This window comes from Bufo gargarizans, chromosome 7 (assembly GCF_014858855.1).
Source record: "Bufo gargarizans isolate SCDJY-AF-19 chromosome 7, ASM1485885v1, whole genome shotgun sequence".
Taxonomy (NCBI): Eukaryota; Metazoa; Chordata; class Amphibia; order Anura; family Bufonidae; genus Bufo; species Bufo gargarizans.
In genome coordinates, this window is record NC_058086.1 from 52,686,547 (window position 1) to 52,709,441 (window position 22,895).

The 22,895-nt window shown below is 47.1% G+C and overlaps 1 protein-coding gene, 1 long non-coding RNA gene and 7 other non-coding genes across 9 annotated transcripts; all 9 read right to left on the reverse strand.

Moving 5' to 3' along the window:
* Positions 1–8,477: 8,477 nt before the first annotated feature.
* LOC122944291 lies at positions 8,478–8,608 on the reverse strand. The gene has a single exon (XR_006390969.1). It is a non-coding gene; the product is annotated as a small nucleolar RNA SNORA35 (small nucleolar RNA).
* A 27-nt stretch (positions 8,609–8,635) lies between these two features.
* On the reverse strand, positions 8,636–11,026 carry LOC122943993. The gene is made up of 2 exons (XR_006390920.1): positions 10,889–11,026; positions 8,636–9,186 (listed from the first exon to the last, which is right to left on the reverse strand). It is a non-coding gene; the product is annotated as an uncharacterized LOC122943993 (long non-coding RNA).
* Positions 9,031–9,103, reverse strand: LOC122944267. The gene has a single exon (XR_006390949.1). It is a non-coding gene; the product is annotated as a small nucleolar RNA SNORD38 (small nucleolar RNA).
* LOC122944268 lies at positions 9,309–9,379 on the reverse strand. Its single transcript, XR_006390950.1, has one exon. It is a non-coding gene; the product is annotated as a small nucleolar RNA SNORD38 (small nucleolar RNA).
* A 4,615-nt stretch (positions 11,027–15,641) lies between the features above and the next one.
* Positions 15,642–15,771, reverse strand: LOC122944290. The gene has a single exon (XR_006390968.1). It is a non-coding gene; the product is annotated as a small nucleolar RNA SNORA35 (small nucleolar RNA).
* A 72-nt stretch (positions 15,772–15,843) lies between these two features.
* On the reverse strand, positions 15,844–22,871 carry RPS8 (ribosomal protein S8). Its single transcript, XM_044300821.1, has 6 exons — positions 22,820–22,871; positions 22,031–22,137; positions 21,646–21,745; positions 21,128–21,303; positions 17,287–17,416; positions 15,844–16,001 (listed from the first exon to the last, which is right to left on the reverse strand). Exons 1-6 carry the CDS (start codon positions 22,821–22,823, stop codon positions 15,892–15,894), a joined length of 627 nt encoding a protein of 208 aa, XP_044156756.1. The 5' UTR covers positions 22,824–22,871; the 3' UTR covers positions 15,844–15,891.
* Positions 21,019–21,090, reverse strand: LOC122944266. The gene has a single exon (XR_006390948.1). It is a non-coding gene; the product is annotated as a small nucleolar RNA SNORD38 (small nucleolar RNA).
* Positions 21,815–21,918, reverse strand: LOC122944270. Its single transcript, XR_006390951.1, has one exon. It is a non-coding gene; the product is annotated as a small nucleolar RNA SNORD46 (small nucleolar RNA).
* On the reverse strand, positions 22,213–22,292 carry LOC122944265. Its single transcript, XR_006390947.1, has one exon. It is a non-coding gene; the product is annotated as a small nucleolar RNA SNORD55/SNORD39 (small nucleolar RNA).
* Positions 22,872–22,895: the final 24 nt, after the last annotated feature.

The window sequence follows — 22,895 nt, forward strand, 5'->3', positions numbered from 1 at the left end:
TATCTAATCCTGCCCTGTGTGATACTGTCTGCTGAGCTGTGTATCTAATCCTGCCCTGTGTGATACTGGAGTTTTCCCCTCAGGTTCCCAGCAGTAATTTCTATATTTGGCAGGTAATAATTAGTATTTATGGTCGCTGCTGCCGGGTTATTTGGGGCAGTAAATCTTTGGGGACAGTTGTAAGAAGCTGCAACGATTTAACTTCCTCTTTTTGTAATGTGTACAAAGTTCTGCTCCCGCACAGACCCCAAGATAAGACCTGGACCCCGATAGGGAAAAAGCTGACATGTCCCGAAATGCACTGCCGAAGAACCCAGAGATACTAAGTCTGCTGAAGATGTGTTGGGGTGGCGGCACACTGTGAAATATAGTGGTAGATGATGTGATCCTGCTGGGTGAGGTGGTGACAATTCATCAAGATGTCCCTCGTGTCATAGACAACAGGAGGTGACAACCGCCTGCAAATACACAAACAGTGCACAGTCCTGTACAGAAATAATCATCCAACCGTATTAATCCATTTCTGATCCTGAGTTACATCCTGTATTATACTCCAGAGCTGCACTCACTATTCTGCTGGTGCAGTCACTGTGTACATACATTACTTATCCTGTACTGATCCTGAGTTACATCCTGTATTATACTCCAGAGCTGCACTCACTATTCTGCTGGTGCAGTCACTGTGTACATACATTACTTATCCTGTACTGATCCTGAGTTACATCCTGTATTATACTCCAGAGCTGCACTCACTATTCTGCTGGTGCAGTCCTGGCTGCGTGAACAGGTAGGACCCAGTCTTCTGCGCCTCCACACCGCTGAGACAGAACATGTTGTCTACCTTTTGCTGGATCTTACGGATCATTGAACTCAATGTGTCTGCAGTGCAATGCAGAGTGCACACAGCCGATGCCCGTGTTTTGCACTCTGCAATATAGTAACGGCGGCCCGCAGTCCCGTGCATGACCTTCTTCCAGTGTTCAGCGCTCCCTGCTTGTCCGGTGTCTGCGCCGTTGTTCTGGGAGCTGCATTCAGTGAAGTCTTTGCTCCGGCCTGTGAACAGCCCCTCTGAATTACAGCTCATAAAGCTGGTCACTTCATAGAACAAGCAGCAGAATTGTGATTCCAGCTCCGGGGTGAATTATAAAGCCTTATTTGTGAGCCAAACCCCATACCTAATCTCTGTGTAGCCGCCCCTCAAAATAACTGACTGTATGAATAAGGACTAACACGGAGCGCAGCTGGACTTGTGTTTGGCTCGGATAGTGGGATCTGCAGTAACAGCGCGGTCCCGGCGCCCACTGACCGTCCTCTTCATCGCTGCACAGGACATCATCTACTTTTATACATAAAGACGGTTCTTCCAGAGCGCACAACAAGGACGGGCGCGCAGCAAAGTGTGAACAGAACCGGCAGAGCTGCCACCTGCTGGCCAATTCCTGACATTACAGCTGGTGCTTATATAGACAGATCACCGCTCAGACGCTGAACGGCAAAATCTGCACCAAAACCACTGATTTGCAGCATAAATTACAGCACGGGGCAGATAAAAAACTAAAGGTACAACACCAAATGATCAAAAAGGAGTATGCACCCCAAAATAGTACCAATCTAACCATCACCTCAGCCCGCAGAAAAAGAGTCTCTGCATAAGACAATCGCCCCAAAAATAAAGAAACTATGGCTCCGACTATGGGGACACTAAAACATGAAGTTTTTGTTTCAAAAATGCTTTTACTGTCCATAAGAACCTGCTCTAAAAATACCACATGACCTAACCCCTCAGGGGAACACGGTAAAAAATAGATAAAATAAAAAGTGTCAAAAGGGCCATTTTTTGTCACATCACTAAAAGTGTAATAGCAAGTGATCAAAAAGGCGTATGCACCCCAAATAGTACCAATCTAACCGTTATCTCATCCCGCTAAAAATGAGCCCCAACCTAAGACAATCGCCCCCCAAAAAATATGGCTTTCAGAATATGGAGACACAAAAAAAATGATTTATTTTCAAAAATGCTTTATTAGGCCCCTTTCACACCAGCGAGATTTCGGTGCGGGTGCGATGCGTGAGGTGAACACATTGCACCCGCACTGAATCCGGACCCATTCATTTCTATGGGCCTGTGCACATGAGCCCGTGATTTTCACGCATCACTTGTGCGTTGTGTGAAAATCGCAACATGCTCTATTTTGTGCGTTTTTCACGCAATGAAGGCCCCATAGAAGTGAATGGGGTGCGGTGCAATTTTCACTCATGGTTGCTAGAAGATGATCGGGATGGGGACCCGATCTTTATTATTTTCCCTTATAACATGGTTAATACAGAATGCTTAGTAAAATAGCGCTGGAGGGGTTAATTTTTTTTTTTACTCACCTCATCCACTTGTTCCCGCAGCCCGGCTTCTCTTCTTTGCTGTGCAGGAGGGAAAGGACCTGTGGTGATGTCACTGCGCTCATCACATGGTCAATCACCATGGTGATGGATCATGTGATGAGCGCAGTGATGTCATCAAAGGTCCTGAAGAAAGAAGAGATGTCGGGCTGGGCGAACAAGTGGATTAAGGTGAGTTAAATTATTTATTTTTTAACCCCTCCAGCGCTATTGTACTATGCATTCTGTATTAACCATGTTATAAGGGAAAATAATACAATCTACAAAACACCTAACATAAACTTCTGTGAAGAAGTTCGGGTACCAAACATGTCGATTTTTCTCACACGCGTGCAAAACGCATTAAAATGTTTTGCACTCGCGCTCACATCTTATCCGGCCCAAATCCATGACGCCCGTGTGAAAGAGGCCTTATGTAAAACTGAAACAAACAACCCAAAAAATATTTGGTATTGCCTCCGTAACAACCTGTTCTATAAAAATACCACATGATCTAACCTGTCAGATGAACATTGTAAATAAAAACGGTGCCAAAACAGCTATTTTTTTTGTTATATAGAGTGACCGAAAGTCCCCTAAAATAGTACCAACAAAACTGCCACCATCCCGTAGTTTCTACTCTAGGAAAGCATCAGGGGGTCTTCAAATGTGACATGGGAAATTAATTATCCCAGTGAAATCTGCCTTCCAAAAACCATATGGCGTTCCTTTCCTTCTGCGCCCTGCCGTGTGCCCGTACAGCAGTTTACGACCACATATGGGGTGTTTCTGTAAATTACAGAATCAGGACCATAAATACTGAGTTGTGTTACTGGAAAAAAATGATCAAAATGGAAAACCTGCAAAAAAAGTGAAATTCTGAAATTTCTACATTTTCCTTTAATTCTTGTGCAACACCTAAAGGGTTAACAAAGTTTTTAAAATCAGTTTTGAATACCTTGAGGATGTAGTTTCTAAAATGGGGCCATTCATGGGTGGTTTCTATTATGTAAGCCTCACAAAGTGACCTCAGACCTGAACTGGTCCTTAAAAAGTGGTTTTTGAAAAATTTCAAGATTTGTTTCTAAACTTCTAAGGTCCCCAATAAAAGAAAATGTAATTTACAAAATAATCCAAACATGAAGTAGACAAATGGGAAATGTAAAGTCGTTACTATTTCAGGAGGTAGTACTATCTGTTTTAAAAGCAGAGAAATAAAAATTTTGAAAATGATGATTTTTTTTCCAAATGTTTGGATTATTTTTTTTTTACTCAAATTTACCAGTGTCATGAAGTACAATATGTGACGAGAAAGCAATCTCAGAATGGCCTGGATAAGTCAAAGCGTTTTAACCCCTCAGGGACAAGGCCATTTTTTGCAAATCTGACCAGTGTCACTTTATGTGGTGATATCGTTACAACGCTTTGACTTATCCAGGCCATTCTGAGAATGTTTTTACGTCACATATTGTACTTCATGAGACTGGTAAAATTGAGTAAAAAAAAAAAATCATTTTTATTTATAAAAAAATACCAAATTTACCAAAAATTGGGAACAATTTGCAAATTTCCAAGTTTCAATTTCTCTACTTCTATAATACATAGTAATATCTCCAAAAATAGTTATTACTTTACATTCCCCATATGTCTACTTCATGTTTGGATCATTTTGGGAATGAGATTTTATTTTTTGGGGACGTTACAAGGCTTAGAAGCCACTTTTTAAGGACTAGTTCAGGTCTGAAGTCACTTTGTGGGGCTTACATAATAAAAACCACCCAAAAATGACCCCATTCTAGAAACTACACCCTTCAAGGTATTCACAACAGGTTTTACAAACATTGTTAGCCCTTTGGGTGTTCCACAATAGTTAATGGCAAATGGAGTTAACATTTCTGAATTTCGATTTTTGGGCAAATTTTCCATTTTAATCCACTTTTTCCAGTAACAAAGCAAGGGTTAACAGCCAAAAAAAACCTCAATATTTATTGCCCTGATTGTGTAGTTTGCAGAAACACCCCATATGTGGTCATAAACTACTGTACGGGCACACGGCAGGGCGTAGAAGGAAAGGAATGCCATACGGTTTCTGGAAGGCAGATTTTGCTGGACTGGTTTATTTACACCATGTCCCATTTGAAGCCCCCCTGATGCACCCCTAGAGTAGAAACTCCATAAGTGACCCCATTTTAGAAACTACGGGATAAGGTGGCAGTTTTGTTGGGGCTATTTTTTAGGGTACATATGATTTTTAGTTGCTCTTTATTACATTTTTTGTGAGGCAAGGTTACCAAAAATAGAAATTCTGAAATTCAATCTCCATTTACCATAAACTGTTGAGGAACACCTAAAGGGTTAATAAAGTACCTTGAGGGGTGTAGTTTCTTACATAGGGTCACTTTTATGGAGTGTATACTCTAGGGGGGCATCAGGGGTTCTTCAAATGGGACATGGTATTAAAAAAAAAAAAGCCATCAAAATCAGCCTTCCAGAAACCATATGGCGTTCATTTCCTTCTGCGCCCTGCCGTGTGCCCGTACAGCAGTTTACGACCACATATGGGGTGTTTCTGTAAACTGCAGAATCAGGGCCATAAATATTAAGTTTTGTTTGGCTGTTAACCTTTGCTTTGTTGCTGGAATAAAAACGGATTAAAATTTGCAAATAAAATGCTGTTTTGGCATGCCTGACACTGGTTTTTTTGACTAGGCCCATGTGCAGCACGAGGCCGCAAAAAGTTCTCATCTCGGCTGCACCGACCGGAGTCCAGCCACCGGGCCTAGCCAAAAAGGAGCCCAGGTGTTGAGCAATGAACTGTGGGGCGAACAGGTTCGTTTGCTCCAACATCAGATTCAAAATAGGTCACTGACAAAAAAAAAAAAATCGTATTCAGTGAAGCCCACTTTGGAAATCTGGATTCCTGATTAGCCAACAAAACCAAGAATCACAGGCTCAAAATACTCCGATAGACCGGAAAACTAGTACGAGCCCCAGAGCTGCTCGTACTAGTGTGGGCAACAGGGTCCCTGACATGACAGTCCCCTTGCTCCACCACCTTGGGGGCTCATCCTCATCGGGACTCTCAGATTCAGAGGCAAGCAGAGCGTATGCCCCCTTGGCCAAGAACATCCGGCGGGTCATAGGGGAGTGAGTGTGTGGAAAACTTTATTCAGTGTGCGTGTGTCGGGTGTTCGCGTACTTTCCCCTACACCTAACGGAAAGAAAGGGGGAAATATGGAAAAAAAAAAAAGATTCAAACACGCCAATCAGCGGTGGGGTGGGCGAAGCACTAAAAAAAATTCCCATAACTCTCCCTGCCTAATCTACCTCTCCCAAATACGCAGATTTGCAGCTGATGGCTAAAAAAAAAAACTTACAGCACCGCCGAGCTCCTGTCTCTTCCGATCCACAGACCTGTATAAACGGTTAGAGGAACACCTGCAATTCAAAAAAAAGCCACTGTGCCCGCCCCATCAGAAGCATGGGCGGTGGCATATTATAACACCACTGACTTGAATAACCCAGAAGAGCAGCAAACTGCAGGTCTGAATCAGGCTAGGTCTACACGACGACATTTGTTGCGCAAAAAAAAATAAAAATAAAAATCGCACGACAGATAGGGCGCAACATTTTGTTGCACGACAATTTTTATTGTGTCAGTCTATGGTGTCATGCTGCAACTGCGACAGTCGCAGAAAAATCCATCTCGAATGGATTTTCTGCAACTGTCGCAGCGCGATGCCATTATAAAAATTGTCACACGACATTAGTGCAACAAATGTCGTTGTGTAGACCTAGCCTTAACCGGTGGTTTGCTGCAATCACCTGCAGCCGTTCTGATAAAATAAGCACTTTAATATTATGCTAATGACTCTCTAGGTGCTATGTGGACATAGAATCAGCACCTAGAGGCTCCGTCCACTCGCCCAGGTCCTGTTCTGCCCGTCCCTCTTGTCACAGTTCACAGCATCACTGACAAAATCCCGCGCCTGTCCACTTCAGTATTTGGCGCAGTGAGTGAAGGCCGCTCTCCTGATGCCAGCTTCCTCACTGTGACATAGGTGAGGAATCCGGCACCAGGAGCGCATCATTCACTCACTGTGCCAAATACAGAAGTGAATGGCGCAGGCGAGGGATTTCACCAGTGATGCGGCAAACCATGACAAATCAAGAGGAGTGGGCAGAACGGAGGACCTGGGCAGGATAAAGGGCGAGTGCACGGAGCCTCTCGGTGCTGATTCTATGCCCAGATAGCACCTAGAGGCTCATTAGCATATTATAAAAGTGCTAATTTCATCAGAACGACTGCAGGGAGAAAGGTTAAAAACAAACATATCGTTATGTAGTGCAGGCATTAGTGCATCGCTATATCAGTCAGCTACATAACGGTATTTCCGGTGGTAGAAACCCTTTAAAGTTACCACAAGTGACATGTCAGATTTGCTAAACATGGCCTGGGCAGAAAGGTGAAAAATTAGTGTCCTGAAGGGGTTAAAATCCACATAGTATGCATGAGTTTCAAATTCTCATGGAACACAATGTACATGACTTAGGGTGCAGAAACAATCCTGATCGTGAGCATTTTCCCTTAGGCCTCTTTCACACCGGCGTTCCGGATTTGCACCAGATGAGTCGCGTGCATTGCGGGAAAACCGAGCGAGTGCGCACACAATGTCAGTCAGTTTGGTCCGCGACTGCGTTTCCATGTTCAGTTTTGCCACATGAGTGCAACGAGATTCGCACACATGAGGAAAAACTGAATGTGGTACTTAGACTTCTTCACTGAAGGTCGGGTGTTCTATTCATTTTATTATTTCCCCTTATAACATGGTTACAAAGAAAATGGGATTCTTAATACAGAAGGCTTAGTAAGGCTACTTTCACACTAGCGTTCGATCGGATCATAATGCAGACGGAGGCTCCGTTCAGAACGGATCAGTCTGCATTATTTTAGCATATAACAGCTAAGTGTGAAAATAGCCTCGTACGGATCCGTTCAGACTTTCAATGTAAAGTCAATGGGGGACGGATCCGCCTGAAGATTGAGCCATATTGTGGCATCTTCAAACGGATCCGTCCCCATTGACTTACATTGTAAGTCTGGACGGATCCGCACGGCCACCCGAACGCTGCAAGCAGCGTTCAGCTGTCCGTGCGGAGGCGAGCGGAGGCTGAACGCCGCCAGACTGATGCAGTCTGAGCGGATCCGCATCCATTCAGACTGCATCAGGGCTGGACGGCTGCGTTCGGGTCCGCTCGTGAGCCCCTTCAAACGGAGCTCACGAGCGGACCGACGAACGCTAGTGTGAAAGTAGCCTAATATGTGCCACGAGGGGGTTAAAAAAATATTACTCACCTCATCCTCTTGTTTGCACAACCGGCATCGTCTTTTAGGATCTTTGACATAATCGCGCTCAGCACGTGGTGACGTCAGCGCAGGTCCTGCTGAATTATTAGAGAAGATCCTTCCATCCTCATTCAGCAGGACCTGCGCTGACATCACCACGTGCTGAGCGCGATTATGTCAAAGGTCCTGAAAGAACCTGCGTGAACAAGTAGTGTTCATTTTTGTAACCCATCAATGGACATTTTACTAAACATACTGTATTACGAATGCTATTATTTTCCTTTATAACCGTGTTATAAGGGAAAACACAGTAAATTGACTTTAACCAATTTACTAACATCTAGCAACCATGCACGAAAATCGCACCGCATCCGCACTTGCAATTTTCATGCAGCCCCATTTACTTCTATGGGGCCTGCGCAATAAACACAAGATATAGAACATACTGCGATTTTCGCACAAGTGATGCGTGAAAACCACTGCTCATCTGCACAGCCCCATAGAAGTGAATGGGTCCAGATTCAGTGCGTTCACCTTACACCCACATGGAATTCTCACCCGTGTGACAAACGTGGTCAGGGGTCTGTGCACACCAGGACTTGGGCCACAACCACAGCACTAAGGCTCGGTCCTGAGGCTTCTACACCCCACCCCCCTCCCCCCATGTACAGTGGGTCTGAGTCTTCTACACCCGTGACCGCAAACACCTTCAGGTGCCATACAGCAGCACCCACCACATACAGATCTCAGCAGGGAATCTTGTACCCAACCTTCGGAATGAACGAGTCACGGGACGGCCCGGCCAATCTGCAGGAAGGGGTTAATCTGGCACTGAATAATGAGTCTCCGAGGTCATTAGAAGGGACCAGGAGACCCTCGGCAGTGCGGACTACAAATTATGACACTGAGCCAAAGCAAAGGGAAGAATAAAGCTTTATTGAAACCATACACATACAAAACCACAGGCTGTCCCACGGCGCCACGTCCTCAGTCACCAACTTCAACCTGCAGAGAAGACAAGGATTAGAGGGGGGGGATACGTGCAGACATTACATCCCATCTGAAGGCGACCAGACACTGACGACCAGAGAGCTGAGCGCTGACCCTCTGGATGCAGCTAGTCTCCCCAGTGCTGCTCACGTAGCTGAAGGGTTGTTACAATGCATCAGCCCAGAGTCTGGCACTGGGGAGATTTAGCCCAGAATCCAGGGTACATTATACACCGGCAAGCTTTCTGGCTGCAAGTCCCTCGTCTCAGACATCAGAGAGCTTGAAGCCCCCTCCCCCAATATCTGGTCACTGCAGGGGCATCTGCCTCAGAATAGTCGATGTCATCGCTGACCGTCAGTAGCAGAACTGGACAAGGTTCTCATCACTAGTAGACGCCACCTGCAGAGATCCACATAGACACAGCCGACACTTACCGCGCTCTGCCGCCACAGATCCAGGCACGGCCGCCATGAACCCTGCAAATAGATAAAAAGTCATAAGGATGAAAATTTGGAAAACCCTGCAACCAAATCCCAGCACCAAGTAATCCCCAGTCACTGGGCCCAGGAGCTGACGCTCTACAGGGACCTGACCAATGCTTCCTCAGAAGTAGCAGTGTCATCACCACTCATCAGCAGCAGAACTGGACAACGTTCTCATCACAGGAAGAAAAACTGCCCCCCCCCCAGCACAGAAATTAGCACAAATACAATAAAATGGCAGTATCATTTTAAAAATTAAAAAAAAGCACAATATCTGCCTTAGCTATGGGAAGACACAGCCCTAACTGCCCCATTATTTATCGCCAATTTAGTATTTATGGGAGTCCCTGCTGGATGATCAGAGGGGCAGTGTCTTCCCATAGCAAAGGCAGATTCACAGGCTACCACCCATACACTGCAGGGGCAGACAGGGCATGATCCGCTGTAATGTAGGGGCACCCACCTATATGGTCAATACACTGCAGGGGCAGACAGGGCACGATCCACTAATGTAGGGGCACCCACCTATATGGTCCATACACAGCAGGGGCAGACAGGGCATGAGCCACTAATGTAGGGGCACCCACCTATATGGTCTATACACTGCAGGGGCAGACAGGGCATGAGCCACTAATGTAGGGGCACCCACCTATATGGTCCATACACTGCAGGGGCAGACAGGGCATGAGCCACTAATGTAGGGGCACCCACCTATATGGTCCATACACTGCAGGGGCAGACAGGGCATGATCCACCATAATGTAGGGGCACCCACCTATGTGGTCAATACACTGCAGGGCAGACAGGGCACGATCCACTAATGTAGGGGCATCCACCTATGTGGTCCATACACTGCAGGGGCAGTCAGGGCACGATCCACTAATGTAGGGGCACCCACCTATATGGTCCATACACTGCAGGGGCAGACAGGGCATGATCCACCATAATGTAGGGGCACCCACCTATGTGGTCCATACACTGCAGGGGGCAGACAGGGCATGGTCCACTAATGTAGGGGCACCCACCTATGTGGTCCATACACTGCAGGGGGCAGACAGGGCACGATCCACCGTTATGTAGGGGCACCCACCTATGTGGCCCATACACTGCAGAGGCAGACAGGTGGGTGCCCCTACATTACAGTGGATCATGCCCTATGTGGCGCATACACTGCAGGGGCATTCCAGCCACCACTCACCGGCTCAGGGCAGCAGGGAGATGAACAGGATCAGGTCAAACAGGAGGAAGACCCAGATGTCAAACAAGTAGAGAGACAGCGGCAGCCCCGAGCCTCCCTCCTCCACTCCGCCAGCTCTGCGGACGCCATCTCATGCCCGGCTTCATTTTGCCGCTGTGCACGCCGCATCTCCATGCTGCGCTGCGTCAGTGTCTCACGTGACAGGGAGGGGGTCATGTGAGGAAGGGGTTACGTCTCTATGGTGAGAGTTGCATGTACTGGGCACAGCACCCTCTCATGCCAAGTGCCGCCCTAGGCAAATGCCTTGTTTGCCTCATGATAGCTACACCCCTGGTGCCCTGAATGCAGCCTGACCTATACAATGCATATATTACAATAGTCATGGCTCCCAGCAGCGGCTGCAGCCGGTATACAGTCCTCCTACCCCCAGTCTTCTCCATGTGCTCCCCCTATACACATCGGCCCCGCACCCCCGTCCCCGGCACCCCGGACACTCACCGACCAGCGCGGCTCCTTCCGTCACACGAAAAGACTGCACAAGGCGGGAGGCGCTCTTATGTACCGGCCAAACCTCGCGAGATTTCCGGCCTCAGAGAGACCTATGACTTCTGTTCCCGCCCTCGTCCCCTACGTCATGACCCACGTGTCCTTCTTATCACCCTCCCCCACTGACGGAGGACAATCACCATTGGCACAACTACTCTCAGCCTCCCCTTTGTTATGTTCACATTAGCCGTTTTTCCATTGCGCCAGTTTGCAGTTCCTGACCGCACGTTTTCCCTTCACAGGGCGCCTCCTCTCAGCTGTTACTCGGCCTCACAGGAGTCGCAGCTTTTGTGTGGCGCCATCACCCATCACGTGACTCGCTTCTCCATACTGCATCCAGTGCTGCGATAAACGGTAGAAGAAAAGGAAAATATCAGTAACACGACGGCCGCCATCTTTCTGGAGACCAGCAGAAATCTTTAGGGGCTTATTAGCTGACTGCTACAAATTCTGCCTGTCTGAACTACTACCACAATCCTCCACAGGGCACCGCCACACAGGTATTCATCATCAGCTCCTGGGTTTAAGCCCCTGTTCACACGTTTGCAGCTTCCATTGTGTTCAATAGTCATAATCACATGAGAAATATAATTTGTGCAACGCACGAACGCCGCAACTTCAGGACGTATCCGTACTGATACTTATACACGGACACTGCGGCTTCAGAACATATCTGCACTGATACTTATACACGGACGCTGTGGCTTCAGAACATACCCGCACTGATACTTATACACGGACACTGCGGCTTCAGAACATATCCGCACTGATACTTATACACGGACACTGTGGCTTTAGAACATATCCGCACTGATACTTATACACGGACGCTGTGGCTTCAGAACATATCCGCACTGATACTTGTACACGGACGCTGCGGCTTCAGAACATATCCGCACTGATACTTATACACGGACGCTGCGGCTTCAGAACATATCCGCACTGATACTTATACACGGACGCTGAGACTTCAGAACATATCCGCACTGATACTTATACACGGACGCTGCAGCTTCAGAAAATATCCGCACTGATACTTATACACGGACACTGCGGCTTCAGAACATATCCGCACTGATAGTTATACACGGACACTGTGGCTTCAGAACATATCCGCACTGATACTTATACACGGACGCTGTGGCTTCAGAACATATCCGCACTGATACTTATACACGGACGCTGAGACTTCAGAACATATCCGCACTGATACTTATACACGGACGCTGCAGCTTCAGAAAATATCCGCACTGATACTTATACACGGACACTGCGGCTTCAGAACATATCCGCACTGATAGTTATACACGGACACTGTGGCTTCAGAACATATCCGCACTGATACTTATACACGGACGCTGTGGCTTCAGAACATATCCGCACTGATACTTATACACGGACGCTGAGACTTCAGAACATATCCGCACTGATACTTATACACGGACGCTGCGGCTTCAGAACATATCCGCACTGATACTTATACACGGACGCTGTGGCTTCAGAACATATCCGCACTGATACTTATACACGGACGCTGCGGCTTCAGAACATATCCGCACTGATACTTATACACGGACGCTGTGGCTTCAGAACATATCCGCACTGATACTTATACACGGACGCTGAGACTTCAGAACATATCCGCACTGATACTTATACACGGACGCTGCGGCTTTAGAACATATCCGCACTGATACTTATACATGGACGCTGCGGCTTCAGAACATATCCGCACTGATACTTATACATGGATGCTGCGGCTTCAGAACATATCCGCACTGATACTTATACACGGACGCTGCGGCTTTAGAACATATCCGCACTGATACTTATACATGGACGCTGCGGCTTCAGAACATATCCGCACTGATACTTATACACGGATGCTGCGGCTTTAGAACATATCCGCACTGATACTTATACACGGACACTGCGGCTTTAGAACATATCCGCACTGATACTTATACATGGACGCTGTGGCTTCAGAACATATCCGCACTGATACTTATACACGGACACTGCGGCTTCAGAACATATCCGCACTGATACTTATACACGGACACAAGGCTCAGGTCTGTGTGACGTACTTTTTATCGATTGTATATACAGACGCTGATTATCTCCCTCGTAGACGGAGCGGTGTATAGAGAGCTGGATCATGAGGAAACCTGCGTGGAATGGACATGAGGATTCCAAGTCCACGTTGCTTATCTTCACTCTTTGCAACGCGTAACATGCGCACTTTTTCCTGGTTGTTCGATATCCTGTGGACAAACCCTTATGTGTGGAAAACCGCAGGGTAGTACAGCACCAGCAAAGCGTATGACATTATACAAATCTCGTGTTCACTTTGCAGATATTTTCTGTGCAGAAATTGACCTGCCGTGCAGATTTTGTAATCCGCAGCGTCTCAATTATGGTCACGTGAGTGAGATCTGTGGCCAAACAAAATCTAAGCCGCACCAAAATCCATTATTAGAAATTGTGGCTATGGTGCAGAAATCTGCAGCTGGTGGCGCCTTATGCTACATGCACACAATGCAGAAAACCAGTAACGCAATACAGCAGCAGAGTGTATACCGGGAGAAATCTCGTGTATCATTGGGTTCTTTCTTACATGCGGATATGGAGCTCTGCAGCATGTCCGTCTGTGTGGTTTGTGGAGGGATAGATCTGCATCAAAGTCCAGAAGTAATGTTGAATCCATCCAAAGAACCGTGAGGATTTTGTTTTAAAACCATTTGATCCCAGAGATATCGCGAATGACTTCATTTAGTAATTAGAGACAACATTAGGATATACAGTTGATTCTATGTACTTAATCCTAGTCATATGATGCAGTCAGGATCAGAAGCCGCACCGAGTCTGAGACTGGCCTCATAGTACAAGAATGGATTATGGATTATTACAGCATCGGGGGATATTAGGGAACAATAAATGTCTTTGCTCATTTAATGACAAAAATCTGTTTTCTCTGTATACACAAGGTGAAATATGCTTAATGAGTATCAAAATGTCAAATACATGGAAAACTGAATAAAAATTGGTTAAACCCCCATCATTTGTGTGCAGGTTGTCAGCGCGCCCACAGCAGTGACGCCACGTACAATCACAGGACCTCAGCAGGCACGTGCTGCTGCAGACACTGCATGGAAGAGACCAGAGGACGACTTAATGGTGGGGGGTGGAGAAAGGTATCTACCCGACCGCACCATGAGGCCACCTATAGAAAATGACTCGGTACCAGCTCCTGCGTACACCAGCCAAATAAAAAAAAAAGCTTGCAGTACAGTTATAAAAATATTTTTGTGACATGATTAAAACATTATATATAAAGTAAGCCGTTAAAAAGTAAGAGGGAGACCGCGTGCCATCCTGGTGCTGCACATACATAAAAAAATACCACGTGTATCCAAATGTAATATAATTACCAGATATTTAAACATAGTGAGTTGTACATACAGGGAATATACAAGGAGTCTCAGTAACGTTGGTTGCGTGGCGAAGGGATTAGGAAACGCATGCGCTAAAGTCCTAAACTGAAATAGGTTCACAGCAATAACCGAGTATAGAGAGTCTCCTATCCAGTGCCAGTATGGCCCCAAAACAGACTCCCCTAATGATGGCATGCTGTACCAACATCACCGGGTGACTGTGCGTCAGGGTAGCGCCATCATCATTAGTGGAGTCTGTTTTTGTGTCACACTGGCACTGGATAGAGGAGACTCTATACTTGGTTATTACTGTGAACCTATTCCAGTTTAGGACTTTAGCGCATGCGTTTCCTAATCCCTTCGCCACGCAACCAACGTTACTGAGACTCCTTGTATATTCCCTGTATGTACAACTCACTATGTTTAAATATCTGGTAATTATGTTACATTTGGATACACTTGGTATTAATTTTTTTGACATATGTTCAGCACCAGGATGGCACGCGGTCGCCCTCTTAATTTAAAACCTATATAAATTAAGCCGTTAAAAAGTATGTCACAATAAAAATTATATTTTTATAACGGTTCGGCGAGCTCCGTGTTTTTCTTTATTCACCAGGCCCTGAATGGAGCAGACGGGACATTTAAAAGGCGAGTAAGGTTGAGTCTTATGTTTTACGGCTCCAACCACAAGGCATTTAGCAGATTTTTAGATCTAATTTTTATTTTATGTTTCCTCCTAAAATGAGGACAACTGGCTCCTACCTCATGAGGGTTTTGCTTTCCTCTGGATCGACTTTGGAGGAGAACCAGATGGACGGACATACATCTCTGTTCCTGCCTTACATACAATTTGGTCCTTTAGCAAACTGATGTAAAGTAGAACTGGCTTAGTTGCCCATAAAAAACAACCAGATCCCACCTTTCATTTTCAAAAGGAGCCTTCAAAAATAAAAGCTGTAATCTGAATGGTTATGTGCAACTCTGCCAGTTCCACTTTACACCAGTCTGCTGACGGCCCCATATGTTACTAGTCTTACAGACTCCGCTGCTAGACTGAGCTCTCCCGGGTCTCCTGAAGCCCCCCTGTGATCATGCACAGAATATACATGGCAGCTGTTAATCCCCCACTTTCCTTCTGGCAGCCGCACACTCCATGACAAACCAATACAGAGGAGAAAGAGTTGAGACAAAACCACAATCTGGCATTTATTGTGCGCGTCCACAGGGACAGTAAAGCCTCACAGATCCATGTTACTGACGTTCACAGCGTTTGTACCCAACTCTCGGAAAGAACAGGTCAGCGCGGGGCCCGGCCTTTCTGCTAGAAGGGATTTGTTCTTGCACCGGAATGAGACCCCAGAGCCAAGGAGAAGACTAAGGAGACACTTAACAGTGCGGAGTCACCGCCACAATCCCTCAGCGGACAAGTCACCGAGGACGGCAGGAAATGAAGCAGACGGAGCAGACTGGTATAATACATTTTTTTTTTTTATTTGGAGCGAACAGTTGGAGAGACGTTTATTTGCCTTTTTTGGCCTTGATCTTCCTCAGGTAGAACTCCAATTCCTTGCCCTCGAGGACGTATCCATCAGCTCTGCCGCACTGGCCTGGCCTGGAGGCTATACAGGCTGTGAAGAGAGCGCAACAGGTTACACATTGTAAAACCGACACAAGCGGTGACCAACTGCTGGGGAAATACAACTCCCACCAGGACAACTACATAGGTTCAGTTTATGCATGAACCAATCTGACTAAGACCCTCTGAAGACCATCGTTAATGCAGCTTCTAATATCTCCAAGAGAAAAAGCTCAGGAGGTTTTCACAGAAAGGATGAGATCTTCCTCAGCGAGTAACCTCCCGTCAATTATAAGGCCACTTTCACACTTGCGGCAAGGTGATCCGGCCAGCAGTTCTGTCACCGGAACTGCCTGCCGGATCCAGCAAAACATATGCCAACTGATGGCATTTGTAAGACTGATCAGAATCCTGGTCAGTCTGAAAAAAATGCATTGGAATGCCGGATCTGTCTTTCCAGCATCATTTATTTTTCAGTCCGTGCATGCGCAGACCAGAAGAACGGATCCGGCATTTTGAATGAAGGATCCGGCACCAACATTCCTATGCAATTCAGGCAAGTCTTCAGTTTTTTGGCTGGAGATAAAACCAGAGCATGCTGCGGTTTTATCTTTTGCCTCAGTCAAAAAGATTAAACTGAAGACATCCTCATGCATCCTGATCGGATCGCTCTCCATTCAGAATGCATGGGGATAAAACTGATCATTTCTTTTCTGGTCTAGATCCCCTAGGATGGAACTCAGCGCCGGAAAAGAAAAACCGCTAGTGTGAAAGTGCCCCAAATGGATAATATTCAGGCCACTGATTAATCCCAAGAAGCCAGGTGAAACTTACAGCCCCCTGCTGCCCATAGTGATTCTCCCAGAGCATGAAGTGAGGAACCCCTCTTCAAGGAGTTAAAGGGGTATGCCAATTGGTTAACGTTATCCCCTATCCACAGGACAGGAGGTAAACTATCAGATCTGAGGTGTTCAAACTGCTAGGGACCCCCACCAATCATGAGAACATGGGGCCCTTTACCTCCTGCAGCTCCCCTCAAAAGAATGAAAAGGCCAGTGGCACACATGCACTCCATTCCTTTCTACGGGAGTCCCAGAGACAGATAAGCGCTGTACTCCGCTATATCCAGAACTCCAATAAAAATTAAGTGCAGCCACGCGTATGTGCAACCAGCCCCTCCGTTCTTTTCAGGTGAGCTGCAAGGGGGTACAGGGCCCCAGTTCACATGACTGGTGGGGGTCCCAGCAGTATGACCAACACCTATGTGAACTTTAGCCAAATAGAATGCCCCTTTAAAGACCTCCACTACCGGCTCATGATTTGAAGTTGGCACTCACCGAGCAGTTTGCCCTGTTGGAACTGCTCCTCCAGCAGAGTGCCGATCTTTGCCAACTTTTTGCGCTCCTCATACTTCTTTTGGGTTTTCTTGGATCTTTTCTTGTTCAGAATTTCTTCCTCTTCTGGAGTCTGTGGGGAAGAAGTGAGAAGTTTGACCCACTGAGACATCTGCAGCAGAACCACAACCTCCCTCATCCACAGATTCTACTCCCAAACTTCACTAACTCAGGGGTTTATTTACTAAAATCCTCTGACTATTTAAGATCTTGCGGTTACAGGGGAAAGTCTCACAGCCCAGGCTGTTGGAGTGGTAACATCGCTCGGCATCCAGCATCTATGCGACACGTGCACATTACTGGAGGAAACTTGCAGCCGCCGGACCTGTGCTGGACACCACGTGGCTTCACAACACCACGGCTAAGAGAAAAAGCAACAAGCCCCCTATCAGGTCTCCCATCATTCTTCCCACTGACTATACCACATTACATCTATTTACAGGAAGTGCATTTTACAAAAAAGCAAATCATTCAATATCCTGCTTAACAAGGGAACATGGCAGAGACTGATCAGTTCCTTCACCTGCAATCTGGAGTGTGATAAGACGAGAGCTGCTCCCCATGCACATCGCGCAGATGATGTCACATGACGCCACTTTACCATAGAGACCCTGTACTTTGTCATCAACATCTGCAGTAGGGTTGTTTCGGGTATCCCAATCGATACTTTTGCCTGGTATTGACCTTGATTTGCCCATTTTCGATACTAGGCTTTGCTATTGTGCAGTCCAGTATCAGAGAACATGGCGCGCGCTGCTCAGCGCGCTCATGTTCCCTCAGCAGCACAGGGGAGAAGGAAGCAGTCTCTCCCTCTCCAATGCGCCACCAATGAAAGTAAAGGTTTAATACAAATCCACGAGGGGGCTGCTGGCGGGGAGCTGCGATCAGCGGCAGTTAACCCCTCAGGTGCCACACCCGCCTCCTTTATTAAATTTCATCATTGTGGCACAGTGCACCCACCCCCCAGTATTAAAATAGTTGGTGGCGCAGTGGCAGTTCTGATCAGAGCTCCAGCAGTGTAATCTCAGGGCTCCGATCAGTTACCATGGCAGCCAGGATGCTACTGAAGCCCTGGCTGCCATAGTCAGCTCCCGCTGCTGTGTGCATTATGTGAGATCCTATTCATCCTAAAGCACCCTCTTTCCCAATTTCACATTAAATATATAACCAATAAACATTACATATCGCCACGTCCAAAAAATTAAAATATAAAAGTCCTATGCGGTGAACGCTGGAACAGAAAAAAAAAAGCTGCACAATGCGCCATTGTTTGTCACCTTGTCTCCCCCCCCCCCCAAAGAAATAGGATCGGACTGTTTTATTATGGGCCAGATGTTCCATAAAATGCACGCAGCTTTTTTTCTGTATGGTATCGAGTATCGCAATCCCTTTTTATGGCATCGAAGTCTAGTGTAAAGTTTGGTATCGAAACAACCCTAACCTGCAGTAAAACTGCCCCCTGCATTCTGCTTCTAGTAATAAATGGTTCTTTAGATTTTAAAACTTAAAAATAAGCTGGAAAAAAATTATTTGCATTTACAGAGCTGTGCAAGGGCTACATTTTTTGCCGGGTGATCTGTAGTTTTTATTTATTTATACCATTTTAAGTTTTGGGACTATTAAACTTTATTTTTGGGGGGGATGTGAAGAAACAACTGCAATTCAGTCATTTTGATTCTCTTTTACATCATAAATACCTTTATATTTTAATAGTTGGGTATTTTGGGACATAGCAATGCCTATGATTTTTTTTGTTGCTTTTTATTATGGAAACTGGGAGGTTTTGATCAATTTTTTAAGCCCCCCTAGGGAACCCAAAGTCATTATTTTATGCGCTGCTATATTCCGCAGCGCTTTAGCATCAACCTGTCCCCAATGGGGCTCACAATATAAGTTCCCCGTCTGTATAGATGGATTCTCCTATATACTACTGTGATTTAATACAGCGGTATATGGTAAATTTTGTATATTTCAGTGCAGCACTGCCACAGCATAGGATAAATACTTTTATATTTTAATAGACTTGATACTTTTGGCTGTGGTGATGCTAATTATTTTTATTTGGAAAATGGGAAAGGATCTGAATGCTAAATTTTAGCTTTTTTATTTTTAAGGGAATTGAACATTTAATTGATAGATTGCAGTGTATGGTAGAAGCAATGATTCCGGCCTGAGGCAGGGCTTAATAGGAGCTCGGCTATGGAAGGCCCAGGAGCATTCAGAAGTCTCCCAACTGCCCACTCAGGCCGGTCACAACTAGTTAACTTTATAGGTTGGTAAGAGTGTGCTGACAAAATGTGTAAAGGGGGTTTTCTTTCAGATTTTTGCACAGTAAAAACATGTTTTACGGGAAGTAATTTTTGTCACACTGATTTCCAACCGAGTGGTGCGCTGCCTGGGGCCACAAGGCACAGACCTGACACTTCTGTGCTCGTCAGCCTCTGACGCCATGTTCACACATTGGACGTGATCGGCCTGCAGCATTCCCAAGGGGGGACCTCACCAACTGACTTATAGGTGGGTCTCGGTGCAGCCATGTTTGTCCCCATTTAAATCAAAATAAGAAAAAACAATAATTGAGGTAGAAATCCACTTAAGGCCTCTTTCACACTTGCGTTGTCCGGATCCGGATAAACGCAAGTGAACTGAAAGCATTTGAAGACTGATCAATCTTCAAAATGCTTTCAGTGTTACTATGGCACCCAGGATGCTATTAAAGTCCTGGTTGCCATAGTAGGAGCGGGGAGCGGTATACTTACAGTCCGTGCGGCTCCCGTGGCGCTCCAGAATGACGTCAGAGCGCCCCATGCGCCCTGACGTCACCCTGGAGTGCCCCGGGAGCCGCACGGACGGTAAGTATGCTGCTCCCCACTACACTTTACCATGGCTGGCAGGACTTTAGCATCCCGGCAGCCATGGGAACCATTCAGAAAAAGCTAAACGTCGGATCCGGCAACGCGCCGAAACGACATTTAGCTTAAGGCCGGATCAATGCCTTTCAAGGGGCATTAATTCCGGATCCGGCCTTGCGGCAAGTCTTCAGGATTTTTGGCCGGAGCAAAAAGCGCAGCATGCTGCGGTATTTTCTCTGGCCAAAAAAAGTTCCGTTCCGGAACTGAAGACATCCTGAACGGATTTCACTCCATTCAGAATGCATTAGGATAAAACTGATCAGGATTCTTCTGGCATAGAGCCCTGACGACGGAACTCTATGCCGGAAGAAAAGAACGCAAGTGTAAAAGAGCCCTTACATAGGACCATCTCTGGTTCCTGCTCCTGCACTGCTTTACGGTAGACACGCCGTCTGAAGCACGTGAACAGGATTTATAGTTTAGACACAGGCCTAGTCGACCAGTAACCCTGGAGCTGGTCCCACCTGGGCTCATACTTTCCCAGTTTCAAGGTTACTTTGTCAGTGAATGGGGGAAGCTGACAGACCTGACGGCACAAGGCTCTCTGACCTGGAATCCAGACTGGATACCATCACAGCAAACCCTCCTCGGAATTAGGATGAATAATGAATGTTTCAAGTCACTGACCAAAAGCAGAGATCTTGAAAAACAGTAAGACATGGAAAAGTATAAAGTTGCAGAACTTTTCATTACAGATCTGGGTGAGCCGTTCAGGAGGCACAAGGCCCAGCACGAGCGGCTCCTCCGCACGGGGCAGCTCAGTCTTCCTCAGATACACCATGATCATCTCTTTCCATTCAGTAGCAGAACTGGACAAGGTTATCATCACCGGAAGACTCTGGCGTGCGATGGAGCCATGTCACATGACTTACCAGCTTGGCTCCCTTCTTGCGTCCAAGTGGTGTGGCGTAGTGTGCTTCATACCACTGTCTGTAGGGGGTGCTGTCGACCAGGACAATGCAGTTCTTCACCAGGGTCTTGGTTCTAACCAGCTCGTTGTTGGAAGCGTTGTAGACGACGTCAATGATTCTGGACTTGCGGGTACAACCTGACGGGGAGGCAAAGGTTCCGTTAATGGAAGAAGGGGCACAGCCACAACGAGCAGAGCGCAGAACAGAGCGGCGCGGTCAGTGTAACTATGACTGATCCTAGCATGGTGAGGTCCACGTGTCAGAATGACAGTACGACCATCACATAAGGTCACAGTTCTCATCACTCGCACCACCGGACTCATATGGCATCCGCCGAAGCATGGAGACCTCCCTCATCGTACCGCCGGCCACACATCACATCTTCCCTGGCTCAGCAGCAATAAGGGCGCGGAAAGATAAGATGGTCAAAAAGCCACCAGGGCTATCCCTCCAGAAAACCCCTACAGGTTGACACTTACACTCCGAGCCCCAGGAGAAGTTGCCAGCGTCCAACCTCAGAGCGCGGTATTTCTTGTTTCCGCCGCGGACTCTCACGGTATGGATACGGCGCGGACCAATCTGCAGCAAGAGAAAAACTTTTATAAACTCTTAAAGCAATTAACTAAAATCTTCCATTATAATAAAAGTAACGTGTCAGTGTAACTATGACGAGCCTAACATCGGACGGCAGCAGAAACAGGCCAAAACGGCTGCCACTGCCGCCCTAAGGACAGCACTTCATCACACACGCCACCGCCGCACAAAACAAGATGTCCTGGGCGATAAAACGAGACCTGAAGGCGCCGGCCCAGCAAAAAAGGGGCCGACAACCTGACAACTCTTCTTATACACTGCGGTCAGCACCTTTGTGTTGGCGGCTGGACGGCCCAGTTCATACTTCCTCTTCTTGTGGTAGGGCTTCCGTTTGCCTCCGGTCTTGCGGCGCTTGTGCCAGTTGTCCCTTGAGATACCTGTGGGATTGGGGGGCAGCAGTTATAAGCGCAGCAAACACAAGTGACCGCCGCGCTGACCGCTCAGGACGGGGCAGAGTGCTCAGCTCTCCAAGGAGTTTTCCACATTGCAAGTTCAGAAATTCGCAGCATGAAATAAAGTCATCACATGCACTCTGCCCGCAGGCAGGAACCAGGGCGCAACGGTGCCCAGAGCTGCAAGACGCAAGCACAGAGGGCAGGCCTCAGCACCTGGAACAGATGCCAGGCTCCTACACTATAAAATAAGAGGGGCACAGGGCAGGATAGTGACAGGACATGGCACCCCTCCACAGAGGCCACAATGGCAGAGGCCGCCTACTATAACATGCACGGACTGTACCAACATCATGGGCGAAGGGGGGTGAACGGGGGTTATTACTCGGAGCGGGGAATCACAGAACAGGCACTTATACTCTATCCACGACCCCGGGCGCAGACCGAGCAGTATGGCGGCGTCCGTCAGGCCCGGAGCCCCGGACTTCACCAATACCTCGAATCCCACATTCGGCGACCAAACGTCTCCCCGATACCGCCCGGTCCAGAGAGCCCAGACGCCACCCGAGCACCCCAGCTGCTAAACGGGCGCCTGAGGACCCGGAGCGGGCAGATGGACAAGGATTGCGGTCAGTCCCCTACACACAGCAGAGCGGCCATGACATACCCATTCTCAGGCGCTGGCAGGAAAGAGGAAACGCAAAGGATCCTGGGTAAGTTTGTTAGTTTCGAAACCTCGCGAG